Source organism: Protomyctophum bolini (assembly GCF_963924005.1).
Source record: "Protomyctophum bolini genome assembly, chromosome: 2".
In the NCBI taxonomy this organism is placed as follows: domain Eukaryota; kingdom Metazoa; phylum Chordata; class Actinopteri; order Myctophiformes; family Myctophidae; genus Protomyctophum; species Protomyctophum bolini.
Genome location: NC_137863.1, coordinates 33804823 through 33825389, shown reverse-complemented (window position 1 = coordinate 33825389; position 20567 = coordinate 33804823). Strand labels below are relative to the sequence as shown.

General features: G+C 44.0%; 1 protein-coding gene across 3 annotated transcripts in view; it reads right to left on the bottom strand.

The window, feature by feature from the left end:
* The window catches only part of itga7 (integrin, alpha 7), a 58314-nt gene that overhangs the window by 25944 nt on the left and 11803 nt on the right, over window positions 1-20567 (bottom strand). For all 3 annotated transcript variants that reach the window (XR_013965622.1, XM_080787314.1, XM_080787315.1), the window contains exons 2-5: window positions 5308-5435; window positions 4440-4519; window positions 3936-4191; window positions 1362-1466 (exon numbers count right to left, since the gene is read on the bottom strand). Coding sequence is in view for 2 of the 3 variants with exons in the window: in XM_080787314.1 (XP_080643440.1) it covers window positions 1362-1466; window positions 3936-4191; window positions 4440-4519; window positions 5308-5435 (569 nt within the window). In the remaining variant the exon portion in view is untranslated. The remainder of the gene's footprint in view (window positions 1-1361; window positions 1467-3935; window positions 4192-4439; window positions 4520-5307; window positions 5436-20567) is intronic.

The window sequence follows — 20567 nt, the reverse complement described above, 5'->3', positions numbered from 1 at the left end:
CTATAATGGAAAGGAATAACTGATCTCGCCACAAAACGGTAAATTACTTCACATTCATTAGCCCTCAAATGGCCACGTGAAATCTGTTGTTTTGGTCACACACGGGAAGAAAACATCATACAGCTTAAGTGGGGACGAATAGACTACCCTCTAAAATGGCGAAATCACTAGTAGGGAGGTTAATAAATACCAATAGATTAGACAAACAACTCTGAATTCAGTCTGGATGCGTTGAATCTGAATTCTGTAGTTAGCACTGACAAACAGTTATAGCACCGCAAACCGCGTTCAACGAGAGCTCTGCCTTTATAGGTTGTTAGTCAAATGCACCTGTATCTCGTCAGTAAACCAGCCGATAAGAGAAAACCAAGCGATGAAAATATCCAAGAAGAACCACCACCAAGAGACCCTGGATAGTAAAGACTAGACGCACACACACGTACACGTATACATGCAGACTGACAGACTGGCTGAACAGACCACAGAGATGATCTACAGGCTACACAGTACACACACCATCCTGCTGCTACTCAAAAGAGACAACCATTGCCTTGCTGGGTGTCAAATCACCAGCTAGCGCTAGCCAGTGTATGAATCCTCAGTGTTCATTTAAATCTGAGAGCATGAAAATGGACCCAAAATGGGACGGGAAAATTTAACTTATACGCTTTACATGAGGGCAGCTGGTTCTCGGAATTAATTGGGTACTGGACCCCCAGGAGGTCTTAGAAGGCCTCAGCTAAATTATTGATAGTTAGGAACTAAATTGACCCACTACAGGTCAAGTAATGGAACTGGGTCCATTTGGTTCCAATGTGCATGTGTATTGTGTACACTCTCAAAGCTATGGGGGTCCATAGCCTAATATACCAAACTAAAGTTCCTTGAAATGAAAACGTTTGAGAACCACTGCATTAGGGTCAATCTTTACACTGTGTGGGTGTCGTCGTCCCCCCCCCCCCCCCGACAACTGTATAACGGTAATAAATTAGTATTATATATACTATCAAATTGACCATTTATTATGCATCAATTTAAATGTCAATGGAGTTGAGACTGAGGATGGCTGTCTCTTTAGGACAGTTAGTGTCTCTTTAGGACAGTGAGTGTCTCTTTAGGACAGTGAGTGTCTCTTTAGGACAGTGAGTGTCTCTTTAGGACAGAGAGTAGTGACAAATCTCAAGGTTCTACACAGATTTTAGACACACTAGCATTCTCTATAAAGACCGCGGTCAGAATCAGCACAAAGAAAACAGATAGGGGGATTAAGAGACAGAGACAAAGGACACAGACAGGACTACTGCCACTATACAACCCCAAGTCCGGTTCAAACAAAACGGCAAACCTCACACCCTACAAACCTAAGTAGCTATTAAGAGCTACGTCTTCAAACGTGGGCTGGCTGGAGGGCTCCAGAGTTTTGTAGAGCAGCGCATCTTCAACGGGGCTAGCCACGAACAAGAGCCCTATGATGGCCCCACGCAGACAGAGAGAAATAGAGAGGAGAGGAGAGGAGTGGAATGCATGGGGTGGGGTGTGGGGGGGGTGGAGGAGTGGGGGAATGGTGAGGGACAAAGCGTGAAAAGAGAGAGAAAGTGGGAGAGGAGAGGGAGGTGCAGGTGAGAAAGGGAGGTGTGGCTGATTGGTGATTTCCATGGTTTTTCTTTCTTTTCGCATCCACATGTACCATGGGGGTACCTGGCGAAGCGACGACAAGCCCAGGTTCACCATTGTACCCAAAATCCCTTTCACTGCCCACTGAACATGACTGGTGTTGTTTTAACCTCGCCTCACCAGGCTTTCCACCTCGGAGGAGAGCCTGGTCTCTGTTCCAAAAGTGCCGTGTGAACTGGTTTGGAAGGGGATGATATCGTTACGTCATGTTGTAGTCATTGTTTTGTAGTCATCAGGCAGGATAAAACGGAACTAGCTTTTCCCTCAAACCCAAAACGTATATATATATAGGTCAGCCAGCAACAAACCCCAGTGAAACCAAGCTCTCCCACTCCCACTCCCCAGTCAGGGCCAGTGTGAGCGTTGGCATCATAGATGGTTAACCCATTTTGGGGCGGGAACGCCTTTTGGTGTCCCCTGGAACAACATATTTTCAGATGGGGGTCAGCGGCCAATTATAGAACGACTGACATAGAAACATAGGGGTTTTCTGAAAACTGTCTGATTTAAGAAGGCATTTGTAGAATCGTCCTCAGGTCTAAATGGGACGGTCAACAGTGGGAAGGTGGGTATTTTGGGTCCATTCCTGAACTCTTAGTGTCGCCCGCTCCATTTGCCCCTCTCGCTCTCTCTCCACTGTGCGCGGGCAGGCGGGCGGGTGGGCAGCAGCGATGGAGGAGAGGGCAGGGCGGATGGATCCTACCCAGGTAACTGTGGTAGGGCACAGGGATGAGCTGGGCGTTCAGCTGCTTCTGATCGGCCACCTCGTAAGGCCCGTCGTCATAGAAACCCAGATCCAGCAGAGACTGGTTGAGGAGCTGGACTCGCATCTCCCCTGGAACGGAGACCATGTGAAGACACAGTGCACGCACACACACACACACACACACACACACACACACACACACACACACACACACACACACACACACACACACACACACACACACACACACACACACACACACACACACACACACACACACACACACACACACACACACACACACACACACACACACACACACACACACACACACACACACACACAGACCACAGCCATTCACACAGTCTAATACAAATGGATACAGTACATTACATATTCTCTCACACACGGCACACGCATGAGCGCACACGTTCGCGCGCACACAGCCACACACACACACACACACACACACACACAAGTGCAACCTGTACACATACAGAATACACAAGGGGTACATATACTGTACAGCCTTGCTCACTGATGAAACGTTTGCGGTGCAAAATCCTCCATAAGTCCAGTTGTTTTGTATGTAAATTGGGGTATAAGATTACATTAGACAGTAAACCCTGTATCCTCTACAGTATTGACCACCTAGTCCATGACAAAACTATACATCAGCATCGACTTGCTGCAACGGATCTATCATACTACTTTCCTTAATTAACGAAGCGCCATTGATCTGTACGAATACCGGTTCCATCCCATAGATTAGGTTATTAATCAATTAGATATTGTTTATCCAACCCTATGGTATGGAGAGTGAATTGGATTAGATTTATCCAGCATTGTTGTATAAGTGTGTATTACATGAATCAGCCACTGTGCCTTACAGTTCGCTGTAATAGATTAGGCTGTAAAAAAGGTTTTTTGACTCCAGGCCAAATGTAGGACATTGCCTTGTCATATTGTACTGGGTTTTTAAGGGAAAAGACAGAATCATACGTTAATATACTATTCAAGCCTTACAACCTCCATTCCTCTAATATATTATTTAAGCCTTACAACCACCATTCCTCTAAAGGAGGTCATATAATTGGAACACAGAACCCTTGGAAAGAATTACCGTAACATTTTTAGAACATAAATATTGATCTGTACGCCTGGATATCATTACCCTGTTGCCATGATATTGATTAGAAATGTTATATGCATAATGTAACATTTTTAGGACTAATAATTTTAATAAAGCTGTCTCTGTGATTCTCAACCTGTGGGCCCTGTGGGTCCCCAAATAGTTGGCAAAACACAATTGTATTGATAATATAACCCATTAACCCATTTTCAGATCTACAAGCTCATACGCTACGAGCTTGTAGGTCTGCTATTTTTGAAAACGACTGACATAGAAACATAGCTTTTTCAGAAAACTGTCAGGATTTAGAAGAACGTTTTAGAATCTGATCTTGGGTCAAAAGCAACCAAATATGTGTGTGTGTGTGGGGGGGGACACCGCATGTGGGGGGCCGCCAGTAGCCCCATGTATGCTAGTATATACCTTTCCAGTTGTAGGTCCCCGGAGCGCCGAACAGGATGAAGTCGTTGTCCGGGGTGAAGCTGACGGACATGCCCTGCTGACAGTAGCCGAACTGCTCGTGTCCCTGAGGCCGGCCCTCGCAGAACTTCCACTCGCCTCCGTCCAGGTCGTCACGCTCCGTCAGGTCCTCGCTGAGGACGTAGCAGCGCCCGATGGGGTCGCGCGTCTCCGACGACTGGTTGACACGCTGCCTCAGCTCGTACAGGTGGGCACAGGTCTGGGGGGAAAGGGGGGGTTGGTGCAAAATGACTTTTATTTATTGTGGATCTCTTGTCCACTAGTCCCTTTCCCAACATTTTAGTCTAGTTTTTATTTGTTGACAAAATCGACAGTAGTTTTAGTCACCATAGCTAGTGGTGACTCGCTATGGTGTAATAGTTTTTATTTCGTTTTTATGTAGTTTTTGTCAGTGAAAAAAAGGTAGTTGAACATTATTAGTCGACGAAAACAACACTGGTCACTTACCACCACTTTCCCTCCAATCCCCTGGCTCTTCACCGTAACTCCCAGCCATTGGTTGTCCTTGCTTTCTCTTTCTGGACTCACTGGGGGGAACAAAGTGACAGTCATTGTAGTTTACATCATGAAAAGGAATCCATATCCATTGTTTTTTTTAAACGGCACACAAATTGCCTGCAGGAAAATATGTGACCAAATTTGACTGGGGGACTGCCATTGGATTAATTAGAATTTTCGTTTTTTCATGTCGTATGAAAGCAGGGAATCATAGGTTGAAATTGACATATTGGTTGTTCAGTTTGACCCACCAGTCAAACTGGTCACATATAATAGCCTCAATGACTTTCTTTTCAATTAGCCCTTCGCTAAATCCCACCCCAAAAAGTGATTGTCCAATCCAAATAGTTTAGCAACTGTTGCTATGCAGGTCAAGCTTTTGCCACCTCATAGCTGTCACTGTTATTTTGCATGGCTGTGTTGTTGAACATTTACACGGCTTAACGTCAGGAAAGTTACACAACTGTTCCACCCAGGTGATGGCAATAATAATACTAATGACCATAGTCTGACCGTGCAACACGAAAACTCCTGTCGGGCGGTCGTTAAAAGTTAATTTCTCCCTCTGTCATTTCCTCATATTTCTAGTTCATTTAAATAATGTCATGCACATTTGCCCAGTGCATTGCCTATTGCAGGCCTAGTTGACTAGATTTAGAAGACTTTTTGAAGGTTTTGCTTCTGAAATGATCGATTATTCTAAAAAAAGAAAATCATAAAATGGCATTGAATAGCACTGACAAAGAATGTTTAAAAATGGTCTGGGGTGATTATAGGAAGCCATGGATAATAATTGTTATGAAATAAATAAACGTACGGTCTCCATCAATATCCACTCTTTCACAGTCGTACTCCTCTGGTGTGATGGGACACCTGAACAGTGCTCCCGGACGACTGCCTCGCAAAGCACCCTGTCCTGCAGCTTGCGGCGCACCCACCAGGATCCTACGGGAACAAACATTAAGTTATAGTTTAACACTCCGATTGCCCGGTGTTATTTAATCCATTAAATCAGAGCGCCCGGTGATTTATAGCAGCGGAGCACTTTTACAGACGGACCGGATGCTATCCCGACCCGGATGTGGCTGGAGCAGCTAAATGTAGCCAAAACACTCTAGAGCCGATAGACAACAATGGGAGGTATGCTTAAATCTAACGCGACTGGGCCGTCTAACACATTATCTTTTCTTAGAATTGGACGGGATGATTTAGATCAAGAGTTAACGTTTTAAGATTTTTGTTCTCGTCGGCTAAACAGGGGGGGGGGGGGGGGGGGACACACATGTTCGATGACGTCCCACTGCAACATCGAGTATTGCGAAACAGGCGCTCCTAGACTGTGGAGCGATGCGATCGGTTTTGATAATAATAATAATAATCTTCGTTTTTTGGATAAAACTTTGTCCGGGGCGCTGGGTGTTACTAATTGAAAGGACAGTGAACTTCGTCCTGGGCGATTGGGGTTAATGTCTGGTTTCTTAAGGTTCCGTCCATGACCTCAGAACAGGACATTGAATGGATATTCATGTTCCAGGATGTTTCCAGGCAGAAAAGGTTGAAGGTTTATGCTGTATTCCCATAAACAGATGTGCTTAGTTGATCATGTGCAAGCCAATAGTCCTATAGTCACCCTAGTCTGGCTATAGACAGTCGGATGACTGTACTATTACATCATCAGAACAAAGTGAAACCATGAGCTGATACGAATATGTGAAGACAGCCATGCATGTGACACAGCCTAATCATTATCCATCACCATCACCTGCTCTCTTTCTATTTCAGATGGGATTATTTCAGTTCTGTTTTCAAATCCAGCAGCCTTAGCATGCCTGAATCAGTCAGTCATTAGTGTACATTCAACTGTATGTTTGAATGGTTCAGTGCAGTGTACCAAGGTCATGGATTTGAATCCTACTAATCCTAAAATATGTTGTTATTGTACGTTAATTTGAGATGTACTGTATAGGCCTACACACTACACAGTCAAGTCTGGAGTGTTCATCATTTGAACTAAAACAAATAGAAACCCTACAGTCTTTAGTAACAAAGGCAGGAAACGTTTTATTTTCCAATGAGGTGAGGGCTGATATTTTGGGGGCCATATAGCACTGCTGTCTACCTTATTTGGAGTGGCTAGGCTAGGCCAGGAGGCTATTTAAAAACCCTCCGTTGAGCCACATTCCACCCAATGCTGTCAGCCGTGGCACAAGCAGAGGAGCGAGACACACAGTAACAGAGGGAGAGGTTAACAGACAGAGACAGGGAGTGAGTGTGACAGGGAAAAGCCAACGTATGTAATGATTCTAATGGAATCAACACGGGTTTGTGTGTTTGTTTAGTCAAACAAACACTTTAAGGTTAAGATATTAAGGTTCAGAAGGTGCACAATTCCAGTGTAAATAGTCCCCACTTCTGTCTTCCTCCACCCCCACCCAGGCCTATATCTGCCTTGTATGTATATGCAACTCACTTAAATTAGAGTTCTTCATGGCTGGGAAACATTTTGGCTATAAATATGGTCCCCGCCAGCTGATAGCAATGTGAGTGGCCAGACAGACTCAGGCAGTCACAGACAGAGAGCAGAGATGTGAAAGACCCTGGAGTCTCATAATGAAGAGTAACAAGATGTCTGGTTAGACTCAATTGACCATCCTGGAATCAAAACCCTGTTTTAACTCACATTCTGTGTTTGTTGTGCAGTTTTATTCAAGCTAGTATTAAAAATCTGTGTCTGTATGAATTTGGCTTAAATAGCAGGCAGCTACAGATACTGTACAGTATATGAACAGATTCTGTGAAACACCCGTTCATATTTATATTTTGATATTCTGTGATGCAGGGGCTGGGCAATATCAATATTATATGGATATTGCGATATGAGTGATTTAAGAAACACAGGACATGTTAATTATCCAAAGTGCCTACTGTCTGGGATTCTGCATAATTATCATAATATCATCATATGGCAATTTGGTCTTGTCTTTTTCTGCTTTTAATCAACGCTTGCAGCATTGTTGAGACCCAGTGTGGCTGATTCCTGAGGATTACTCATCCGATCCACTTCACTCACTGACTTGACACTGCACTCGCTTGGATCGTCAGAAATAGAGCCAAGATGAACGGTTCTCGAGAGTATGCTTAGGACAGTCCGAAACGATACAGACACACAGATGTACAGAGAACCCTGGAATGTATTACATTATATGAACAAATCTGTCAAACCAATAGACAGGATAGAATAATATTTTCCCACCGTTAACTTTAAAGAGTATAGTTAATGGGTTCCAGGAAAGGAACCCCAGCTGTTGTCAGCCCACCATTGTCTAAAGTTGGTTTTGCTTTGTGCCACTATGACTCAGTGGTCATGGAGAAGGGACCGTGGAGAAAGGGTGGTTCAGAGGTCATGGGGTGGAGCCAAGTTACACACTCTCCAACAGATATAGCAGCGGAAACATCCCGCACCCCTCCAGTCGTCTTCCAGAAAATATGCCCACACACGCCCCACATAACTGCTTCTTATCTCCCACCTTCAATCACACACACACACGCACTTCCACGTGCACAGACGCACGCACGCACCCTCATGTCGGTGTCGGGTCTGGAGTGGCTGCAGGTCTCATGCAGGCATTCCACTAGGCTCTATCTGTCACTCTCAACACCCAGCCTTCACCCACATGGTTGAGGGCAGAACTGGGAAGCTCACACGGTCGCAGTCACACATCATCACCAGGGCTGTATTTGGGGCTGCTGGGGCGGGGTCCATGCTTCTGTCATAACTGTCATTTCTCCTGATATCTCACTGTCTGACAATTCATTTTTTGAGTGGTGCAACCACTCCCTTACAGAGCTATGTGTGTGGGTGGGTGGCTGGGTCTGAGCACAAAAATAGCATGGTTGTTTTTCACCATCTAACACAAACACACACACGTGTAATCGTGTATACATATAAGATGACTTCGGGTGTGCCAGGACAGTACAGTGACAGTACAGTAGAGGGTACAGAGAGGGACCCCCACACGGTAACTCTCATTTTTCTACCGTTTCGGGCGAGGGGCGGCTCACCGGAACTGGGCTGGCAACCTGGTCATGGTGCTGTGGGTCTGGAACTTCCGGGGACCCCCACACAGCTATAGTGTAGATTCTCTCTGAATACAAACATTAAATGCCATTGACTAATGAATGGAGACTTTAAGTCATATGTGCCTGAGCAAATGTGCTGTCGGTAGGCTATGTCTGTTGGTATGTCGGTGCAAACCTTTGGCCAATAAATAAGGGACCACTATTACTGACTATGTTTCAAGATGGTATAGAAGGTCAATAATGGGTTTAATACCGCCCCTCAAGTGCCGTGTTTTTTTACAAACTGGTTGAGGTTAGGACCGGTACACACATAATAAACTGTATTTATATACTGTCACACCTTTCATACATAAAATGCAACCCAAAGTGCTTCACATAAAACAAAACATACTGTACAGCTCTCCCTCTCCGTGTCAAATCTGTCCGCTTACTGACAGATGAGCATGGAAGTGGATGTAGCAAGTGGCGCAATGGATAACTTAATCAAGGTAGGTATAGGGTAAATTAATTGACTGCGCATACACCAGAGTACCAGATTCAGAAGGAGCTCAATGTGTAAGTGAAAACCAGAGAAATAAGGAGGCAGAAACTGGAGTTAAGGTACACTGAAATATTATTATTGACTTAAAAAAAACCAGAACTTAAACAACTTTGAACATTTATAGACTAAAAAGACAAAATGGGGGCCCCTTTAAAAGGTGGTGACTTTGAGAGTCCCTGTTCAGTTCCTATGTTTCTAAGGGGGATTCAGTCTCTCTCTCTCCAGTGTGGAGAAACAGGTTTACCACATTTGTGGAGGGAAGAGCGGTGTCGAGATTCGGTTCGGCTCACCAGGTCCAGGTACCAGACGGTAACAGAACCATCCAAGTGGAAATCCTTTCAAGGACACAAAAACCTGACCTGAAAGGTCTTTTGTTCAAAAATAATTGTTGTACAACTTTAAATCAAATTTGATGTGATCAGGATCGACCTCTTTAATCATTTTTCTAGTAACAGTTTATATCATGCATGCTGTCTTAGAAAATGTATTTTATTATATCAATCTTAATTATTCAACCAAAAGTTTAAAAATAAATCAAATGCTTTCAATATAAACTCATAACTCAAACAGTTAACCAATTGATCCAAATGAAAATGACACCAAGCCTAAACTCACCGATGAGTAACAAGGGATTAGCACAGTAGTGGAACCTGCTGCTGCCATGCCAAACAATTCAGCCATCTTGAATGGAGGTGGGAGTGGGAGTGGCGAGTGTAGGAACTGATGTCATTTTTATACTGCTGTGATTGACAGTTTGACATGGGTTGCCATTTTCGAGTTGCCATGTTGGCTGGGTTACATGGAGGTGTCCGACTGTGGATGGTGTTACCGTCTCTGACTCAATGCCCTGGAAGTGGAGGTGTCTGACACTTTGATGCCGATACTTTTGTACTTTTACTCAAGTACATTTTGATGCCGATACTTCAATTCTGTACTTTTACTTGTAACGAAGTAGTTCAAAAATTGCAGTATTGGTACTTTTACTTAAGTAAAACAATTGAGTACTTTTTCCACCACTGCAAAGGGTATCATTGTTTGCCCATAACATTTTATCTGTGACCATTTTGGAATTATAGAGGGAGAGAGAGTGCAGCTGAGGCTAATGTGAGGTAATTTTATTGGAGGCGCTATAACAGGCCAATGTGAATAGGGTGGGATATATTCCTGGTGGAACAGAGCTTCCTGGTGGAGCTATAACAGGCCGTTCTGGAAATTTTGGGGCAGAGGTTCATCGTTGGCATCCAGGGAGTGTGTGTGCAAAATTTTGCATCGACCGGGTTAACGATCGATGCCAACTTAACTGGAATGGGGAACGGATTAAGTGCTCAAAATTCAGATCTAATGGACCACCTTTTGTGATGTTCTTTCAATGTTTTTTTCTAAATCTGACAGGCTGGTATGGTTGACTGATTATTATTATGTCTTCCTTTGTTAGACAAACAGATTTAGTATCTTCGCTTATCCCTCTACTTAGTACCAGCATATACAGGGGCGTTACTATAGCGTGACGCAGACAACGCGACTGCGTGGGGGCCCAGAGGCAAGGGGGGCACACGGCCGCCCACCCGTGCCGTCTGTAAAATATAATGATAAACACATACAGAAATGCAATGACAGTTGAGGTTTGGCACAGCCACGCACACACCATACCATATGCATATGCATACATGTGCCCCGCCTCCAGTCAGAAGTGTCAGAAGTGTCAGAAGTGTCAGGGGCACTCGCTGATCAACCTGCATCGGGCCCACTGACATCTAGTTACGCGTCTGAGACTCTGAGCATATATATATATCTCCCCTCTCTCCCCTGAGTGCAATATGTTATACCAGTTTAGCAGACCTCCCACTCGAATACCCAAACACCTGCCTGTGTGTGAAGAAGAGAGAGGTATCACCGAACTCCTCAACACAAACCAGGGGCCTGTGGAATGTACAGGGCTATAATAAAGTGGGATCACATTATCCTTCTTGTTTAACTCAGTCTGGGTGGGAACGCTTTAGCTATTGAAAAATAGCAGATCTACAAGCTCATAGCGTGCCACTGAGTGGTGCGCTACGAGCTTGTACTGTAGGTCTGCTATTTTTGAAGAATCGTGAAATTGTGGCGCAACACTTTGAATATATATTCTTTCAGAGCGAACGTACGTTTTAACTAAAATCTTTGCTTCGGAGGGGTTCCTGGAATAACATATTTTCAGATGGGGGTCGGCGGCCAATTACATATAATTTTTGGGGTCCTTGACATGAAATATCTATTTCGGGCTAGACTTTACAAATCAATCCAGGTTTTTAAAATGCCCTGGGTTTCTTGGATACTCGATTTCATTTTCTGTTCTGGTGCTGTTAAAGGGTTTCCATTTCCTCCTCACACTTAAGGTTCCCCAGGGAAACAAGGAGTGACAATTGACAGACAGGACAGGGAAACGAGGAGTGACAATTGACAGGACAGGGAAACGAGGAGTGACAATTGACAGACAGGACAGGGGATATTGTAATATCACCAAGTGTCATCTTTGCACTTCCTTTTGAAATTATCGATTGACAACTCCAAAGACAAGTCAGAGTTCACCAAATGCTCCCTCCCTTTTGGACACCGTCTTTATGGATCTTGTTCGAACAAGTTTACAATAATACATGCAACAATATCTTGGGCAGCAAAAACACAACTAGGTTCACTGTGTTGGATTAACTATATCTCAAGTGGTTAAGTAATCAATTTGCAGGTGTGGGGTTGCCATGGCAATCAATTGGCTAATGTAGAGGCTGGAAATTGCACAGGTGAGGGGATTTAGGCTGATTAGGCCCACTGTCAGAGCCTGACCAGAGACTTTTGTGGTGGTTCTCAACTGCAAGTTGATTATCATACCATACTGAAATGAATGGCATCCAGTGGCTTTCTCAGAATTCAAACAAACTACAGAATGCTTTGGAAATTGGTCGCCAGTAGCTATGACTATACCTATAGACGAGTCACAGTCAATGGGCTAACATGAGGGCTAAAACCCTCCTTACTGGCAAACCGGCATGCGCACTTAAGCCTCTCCAACAGATCCAAAATGCCGCAGCTCGCTTTGGTCTTCAACCAGCCAAAATTCCCACATGTCTCCCCCCTTAAGAATACAAAACTCTGATGTGGGCATTCAAAGCAACCAAAGGTATGGCTAGCCTTGCAAGTATGATCGAACCCTACAAACCCTCCCGCGCACTCAGATCAGCCAACGCAGGGAAGCTGGAAGTACCTTCACTAAAAACGCCGGGACAACGCTCCACACGTCCCAAACTCTTCTCCATTCTGGCTCCAAAACTATATGGAACGCACTTCCCATTACAATCAGAACTGCAGCCTCACTCCCAATCTTCCGCCGTAGTCTGAAAACCCACCTCTTCAGACTCCATCATGGGCCGTAGCACTTGCCCTAGCCCTTTAGATAGCACTTAAAGTAGACTTAGAATTTTTTTATACATTTTATACAGACTTATAGCATGTTACGTAGACACTAGACAGCACTAGAATTGTATTTTATGTAGTCATAGCATTTTATAGTATAGTATAGTATAGTATAGTATAGTATAGTATAGTATTTAGTATATATAGTTTAATTATATAGATATTCCACTGTTACGTTCTTAGCTTACGCATGTTTCATGATAACTACTTTGTATGTATTGCCATGCTTTTTGTTCTTGCTTAAGTCACTCTGGATTAAGAGCGTCTGCTAAAATACCTAAATTGTAAAATGCCTAGACAACTGGTATTGTCCTTTAAAATGCGTTTTTTGTCAATTCTGTCTGTCTGTCTGTCTGTCTGTCTGTCTGTCTGTCTGTCTGTCTGTCTGTCTGTCTGTCTGTCTGTCTGATTACTCATCATGGTTCATTTGGACCAGTCATTCTGTGCAACTTTTTAGATTTAGGAGTGCTATATTGTGAGCTTAATGTTCTCTGAATGATAGTCACATATCAAGTAATATTTATTGGATAAGTATGGCCTATGCATGGTAGTATAACGGTAGAGATCCAATATTTGAGCTAGTCTAAAAGCATGCATCTCACTGCATGGCTGTCTGGTTTTGCCACTGTTTCTATTCTAAATTGCATTTAGCATTGCATTGCATAAAACCACATAACACCACGTGTTTGCTGGATATACAGGCCTATATGATTATCAGTGTTCTGGTTTTAAGGAAACATAACATCCTCTCCCACTATTGACCACATCACCCCTACTTTTCTAAATTGACCCACACACACACACACACACACACACACACACACACACACGCATGCACGCACATGACCACTCATCCCCACTATACCCTCATTCCCATGTGTTCATTGAGGGGAGTGTGTGCAGTGACCCCAGCACTGAGCCTCAGCAGGACGCTGTTCTCTCCCCACCCCCACATCAACCCTCACACCACACCGCACCGCACCTCCCCACCCCCACATCAACCCTCACACCACACCGCACCGCACCTCCCCACCCCCACATCAACCCTCACACCACACCGCACCGCACCTCCCCACCCCACCCCCCACATCAACGTACCCTCCTCACCCCCCCCCCCCCCCCCCCGCATCGCACCTCCCCCAACCCGCCACACTCAGGTCTCTCCCGACGTATTCTTGGCTGCGTGCCAGACTGCATGGTGGCCACGCTGAAAATAGCCGATCTTAAAGCTCACACAAGTTTGCACACATCACGCATCTGGTATTTTTTGCCACTGGCTCTGCAATAAAGTCAAATAATTCAGCATGGTAAAAAGGTCGCCCCTTTTCCATCTCGCCCCACTACTCTACCTAGCCTTAAATAACAAACATAATTCATGTTGGTGATTATATAAAAGGTATTATAATATTAATTTATCATCGTTAAGTTCACTTAAATGTGTTTAATAAAACTAAATTAACTGCTAGAAGGTCCTAAATTGAAGTTAACTTAATTAAGCAGTCACTGTCTCTGTCTCATGTTATTCTTTCTTAATTTTAGTATAGAGATATAGAGATCGACTACTATACAATCAAATTAATCTGTATACAAGATAATTTCAGATTTCAGAGAGGGAGGGAAATACTAAATTAACTGTTAACTACATTAAAACATTTCGCGGGGGCGAGTTGGTAAATGGGCGAGTCGTTTGGTATTCTTCAGCATTAGGAGAATGAGAAAGTGCACACATTTTCTTTATTCTTAGTTGTATCTTTTCTCGTTTCTGTATCGGTCTTGTGTTTCATACCGCGGTAATGCCATACGACAATTGAATCTGTCAGTTTGTCCGTCCGTCCATCTATCAATCATCTGAGCTCATCATTCATGGGATCAGAAGTGACACTTTGATTCACAATCACAAGTGGGTCGTTTGCTCAGAGAGGAAATAAAGACTTGATGTGTTCTAGAACAGTACTGTCTGTCGCTCCATCTGAGCACAGTGAATTGTGGACATCCCAAGATCCTTGACTTAACCCTGTAATCCTCCTCAGCCTACTGGGTCCCTCCCTGACTGACAATTCATCCCCCCATAGGTAGCTGAGAGGAGATGCTCCTGGTCTTATAGATCTCTGGTCTTGAGCGTCTTTGGTTCTCAAAGTGTCCCCGAAGGGGTTCCCGGTGGTCCCCAGGAAATTGACGAACAAATACTTGAGCCCCATTTTGTTTCCGCTATTCCAATAGCTGATCCAAAAGGAATTCTGCTATCAAACAAATTCTCTCATGGTGTTCCTTTTCAAGTGGTGGTTGACACACACACGCACGCACGTATGCACGCACGCACGCATGCACTCACTCACGCAACCCACAATCATACACTCGAAAGGCACAAAGATTTCAGGCAACAATAGGCTCGTTTGGCCGCTTCGAGAATGAAAAATCAGCTTTTTGTTTCTTTTAGAAAGGATGGTCGCACAACACATAATCAAATTGCGACAATCAGATTAAATACAAAGAAACCTGTGGAATGAAAAGAGAACGAGAGTCAAAAGAGAGTGACAAAGCCCTTCAGACGTGAATGAGGCAGCCACCCAACGCTGCACTTAAGCCTGATGTATGCTGCGACGCGCGACAGTGTCGAGCGAGTAGAATAGCAGACCTACAAGCTCACAACGCGCGAGTCCTCCTACACAGTCTGAGAGGACAAGCCTTTCCCCACTTGAAACGTTAGCGTAAAGACAACTATCCAAAGTGTTTCCTTTTAGAAACAGGCATGCTGAAAATAGTAGCATATACTTCAAAAGCACTTAAACCTTTACAGGTGTGTACTTGACAGGGGTCCCCCAGGGGTCCATCCCTTTTTGAGGGGCGCTCCAATACATGTTTGAAAATGATATATATGTTTGATGTTTGTTATAGGACACTTATGACGTAAATCATTTTGCCAGCCAAGTCTATGGACTTTAATGTTTGTTTAGGGCAGGGGTTCTCAACACGTGGGTCGCAACCGGGGGGGGGGGATGTTTTAGTATGTTTAGTCTAATTAGATTTTAGTCGACTAAATCTACAGTTGATTGATATTTAATGTCCAACCACAACATCTGTCTAGTCTAGAGAGTTTTGGTGCTGTTGCTGTTCAGCACATCAGCAGACAATGTGGGACTACATTTGACTGAGGGACTGCCATTGACATTTTTTTATGTTTTTTTGGACATATTGGTTGTTCAGTTTGACCCACCAGTTTTGGAGATATGGCTTATAGAGTAATGTCTTGCAGAGAAACAGCGAGTTGAGAAAACAGGCTTGAAAGGTTCACTTCTGTGGACTCTAACATTACACCTAGTTACATGTTTAAGCATTTATTTCATATTTACATGTCGATTTCAGCTCTGACACTTATTTCAGACATGCGCGAAGAGCCTGCCTGTGCTATTAACTCATTTTGGGGGAAAAATAAATACAAGTTTTTCTCCTCTGGTGAAAAGCTGGATGTTGCGCGATGGCAGGCTCTCAGTCAAATCTGATCACATGTTTCTCCAGGCTCCGCATGGGGCCAGGGGTGTTTAGGCCTGCTGTTGTAACCCTGGGGCTAGAACCAGGCCTTTGACCTGCACGCAAGGCAAGCATGCACGCACGCACACATGGAGGGGAAACAGGAATGGATGGATCATTCCATCAGTCAGTCAGTCTCACACGCGTGTGCGCACACACACACACACTAGCTCAGACACGCACACACACACACACACACACACACACACACACACATGCACCACATACATTGACCTATACTATCTGATCGTGTCAGCGTGTTACATGCAGATAAACAGCCTTTGCTGATGACGTGCTTTCAGAAAATGCTTGTCTTCCACACCTGAGCCTTTTGCTGTCAGGGTTTTATTGATGAGACGACAGCAGCTGAGAATGGGATGATTGGACCATGAATCACCAAGCCCCTTTTATTCCAACATCTGAACTGGAATGCCCTCTCTCTCTCTCTCTCTCTCTCTCTCTCTCTCTCTGTCTCTCTGTGTCTCTCTCTCATGACTGGACAACACAACACACATCAGACAGACAGACAGAGAGGGACAGACAGAGACAGCTGCCACTGTGTGTAAAATCCTACTGGGAGGCCATGTGGTTCACTGCCCAGCAGCACCCACGGTCGTTGTGACTCAACTTCATACTTTCACCACTTGTTGGAACTATGACGCCATCATGAGATAATGTCTTCATGAAGTCTCCACCATGAGATAATGTCTTCATGAAGTCTCCATCATGAGATAATGTCTTCATGAAGTCTCCACCATGAGATAATGTCTTCATGAAGTCTCCACCATGAGATAATGTCTTCATGAAGTCTCCATCATGAGATAATGTCTTCATGAAGTCTCCATCATGAGATAATGTCTTCATGAAGTCTCCACCATGAGATAATGTCTTCATGAAGTCTCCACCATGAGAACCAACCAGTGCTCTTCTTTCCACGGTGTGTACCAGTGTTGTTTTTGTCGACTAAAACTAATATAAGGCGAAGAATGTTTGTCGACTACCCTTTTCCACTGACTAAAGCTAAATAGAAACTAAATGAAAATTAAGCTATGATGACGAAAAATAAGACAAAATATATTGACAATTTCGTTGATGAATATATAGACTAAAATGTTAGGAAGGGACTAGTGGACAAGAGATCCAATATAAGCCATTGTACACTTGGTTGCATGCTGACAATAGCCGATCTACAAGCTCTCAACGTGTTGCGCTTGTGAGCTTGTAGATCGGCTATTTTCAGCAAGTGTAATAACAGTCATTACGACGGGCCGCAAAAAATAATTTTAGTCGACTAAATCAACTGTAGATTTAGTCGACTAAAATCTCATGACATTTAGTCGACTAAAACTAGACTAACACTAAAACATTCCAGGTGACTAAAATGTGACTAAAACTAAATTAAAACTATTCAAGAGACTATGACTAAAACTAAAATAGAAATTTGCTGCCAAAAACAACACTGGTGTGTACCTGTGCTGTAACCTGAAGACAACAGTAACCCTATCCCCCCACCGCCCCATGCATCTTTAACAAGCCCTGAGCTATCACCACCTGCCCCCGGCCCGATGGGATCAATAATGTTAAAGTGAAAGGCCACTTCCAGGCAGAGATGAAGCAGTGATCTGCCCTCACGACCGACAGGGAAAAACAAGAGAACTTCAGTGATTTAAATAGGTTTTCACTGTAATGAGTCCCGGGATGCAGGGATGGTCTTTTAGATGAGTCCCAGAGTCCCACTTCAACGACATTAGGAGTCATATTTTGCTTCTTTTTTTTATACAAATTGCAGCATTTAACTCCCATTTAAGGTGGTTATAATGTGGTTATATTCATGTAGAAAACAGAAGAATAAATGATTATTATAACTAAAGCTAGCAGAGTAAACTAGAATAAAAACAGTACAGTAGTACAGTAAGTAGTACATCCTGTGGATGCAGAGGTCGTTGTTTTATTGCGTCCCTTAACTATAAACTGCGTTTTGGGATGAAATATGCACCCTATTTGAATTTCTGGAGAACTCTCTCTCTCTCTCTCTCTCTCTCTCTCTCTCTCTCTCTCTCTCTATCTCTCTCTCTCTCTCATATTATGGAACAGGGCTTATAAGTGATGAATTGAAAACTCCCTCATCCGTGTTTTCCTCCAATGAAGACATCTTATTGAAAGACTTTCACGTCAATTGCTTTGGCGTCATTAGCATATCAGCCCCTCCAGGTTTACACAAAGAGATAGACCTTAAATGAAAAGCCAGTCGTCCACATTGCTATGAATAGATCTGCTTTCACATCCATGGCCGACGTACAAAACTAATCTACTCTATCTGTATACCACACACAAAGAGCCACAAAGACAGAGAGACAGAACACCCAATAGCCTATATATGGACAAGAGAAAGTCCAAGGCAGAAATACAGAGAAAGGGGGTCTTTCTTGCCGCAATTCCCCACCTAATTACAGAATAAAGATTGAAGCGGTAGGTAGGCTGATAACTGCTTGTTTACCATTCTAATCACGTTGTCCTGTCTCTGGTGTGCTCTCTGCCAGGGACGTGCACACATAGACATCAAAGGGGGCTTCAGCCCCCTGCCCTACCTGTCTGTAAAACAACAGCCCTTTCCAGACCACGAATACAGCATTTACTACATGGTGAAAGAAATGTAAAAATGCCACTCCTCTCCTTTCCATGCCATGTACAGGAAGGCAGCATTCAGGAGAATTTCTTTTTTTCCGAATTCTCCTGAACTTGAACACAGTATTTTGCGTTGAACAAAATTGTTTAGAAATCCATGTCGTACACACCGCATCTCCACTGGCTAAAGAGTGCACGGTTGCGCCCCGAAAATAGCAGATCTACAAGCTCAGCTTGTAGATCAGCTTGTGTCCTCTTAACGGGATTTCAGCCCCTGCCCCTCTAACACCCTCTGCACGTCCCTGCTCTCTGCTCCAGTGACCAGGCCGGTCCCAAGAGACCTGAGATAAAAGCCATGCATCACTCCCTTCCTCCAGGAAATAACAGTACAGCGTTCTGTTACTGATGGATTTACTCATCGTATCGGCACATATCAGTCAACACCACTGTCATCAACCCACAACTGAACTGTTCATTCAGACCTATAGCTACGTATTATATGAGAGAGACTCGGAGTAGAGACGCTACTCTGCCACTGCTCCTTCGCCTGGAAAGGAGCCAGCTTAGGTGGTTCAGGCATCTGGTTAGAATGCCTCTCGGGCGTCTCCCTAGGGAGGTCCTCGAGGCAAGTCCCACTGGGAGGAGACCCCGGGGCAGACCAAGGCGCAGATGGAGGAAACACATCGACTCACTGGCCTTTGGAACGTCTCGGGATCCCCCAGGAGGAAGTCACTAATGTTGCTCTGGAGAGGGAAGTTTGGAACACTCTGGTGGAGCTGTTGCCCCCGTGACCCGAGCGGTTGAAGATGGATGGATGGACAGACTTATTCTGAGTAGCCTATATGTCATAATAGACAAACATTCTGTGATAAAAAAGGCGATAAGAGATTTGGTGTAGAGGGGAAACAAGGAGGGGACCAAGTAAAGACCACTCAGGGGGCCCTGTCAGTGGATTTGTATAACCAGTAGAACCAGTAGAAGTATGAATGCTAACTCTTTTGTTAACTGCAAAAATGCTAACTCATTTTTTTAGACTCTCGATTTGCTTAGCATGGCACTTGAGATGAGATATGACTTGTTTGACAGCTCTTACAGTCAGAAAACCTTGTCAGGCCAAACGAGGCCATGACATGGCGGTTCCCGGGGTTGGAATGTGTCAGATTTGCAGGGATGAACTCACGATTGTAAGCTAGTTGACACTGTGATCTTCTTAGAGGAGAATAGGCCTCTTATCTGTGGGCCTTTTCAGGCCCTTACAGGGTACAATTGTCCTTTTTGGACAACATTGTTGATGGTTTCAGCTTCACTTGATATAGAATCTGCCACTTTCTCAAGAAATGAATGAAGAATCGCTTTGTGAATCCAGCCGAATGCAGAGAATGGCTTTGCTTGGATCACTTGGCGTTGACACATCAAAATATTTTTCAATATTAAAAGTATAACACAATGCTTAAAACACCAAAAAGGGGTTCCTGACTGCCCAGAATGGATAAATTACGTAAAAATGAAAGAGATCCTTAAAACCACTTACATGTGTGCAGTCATTCATCACCAGTTCACTGCACCTGAAATCTGACAAGCAGCGTTGAGGTGCAGTGGAAAACATAACAAAGAGAGGAGACACACACAGGCTTCTTTGGTACGAAACGGCTCAGGAAATATAACACTATTTTTAGGCCCCAACTGTGTTTAGGCAATACACTAATGAGAAGACTGAGCTGACATTATAGGCTTGAGTAATGAGACTGTTTTCACTCTGCCAAGACGCTATGCCTCAGAATCAATGAGCACACCTCTTTTTGATGAATGCAGACAAAAAGCTTCTGCGATGTATAATTTCCTGTTCCCGACCCGTC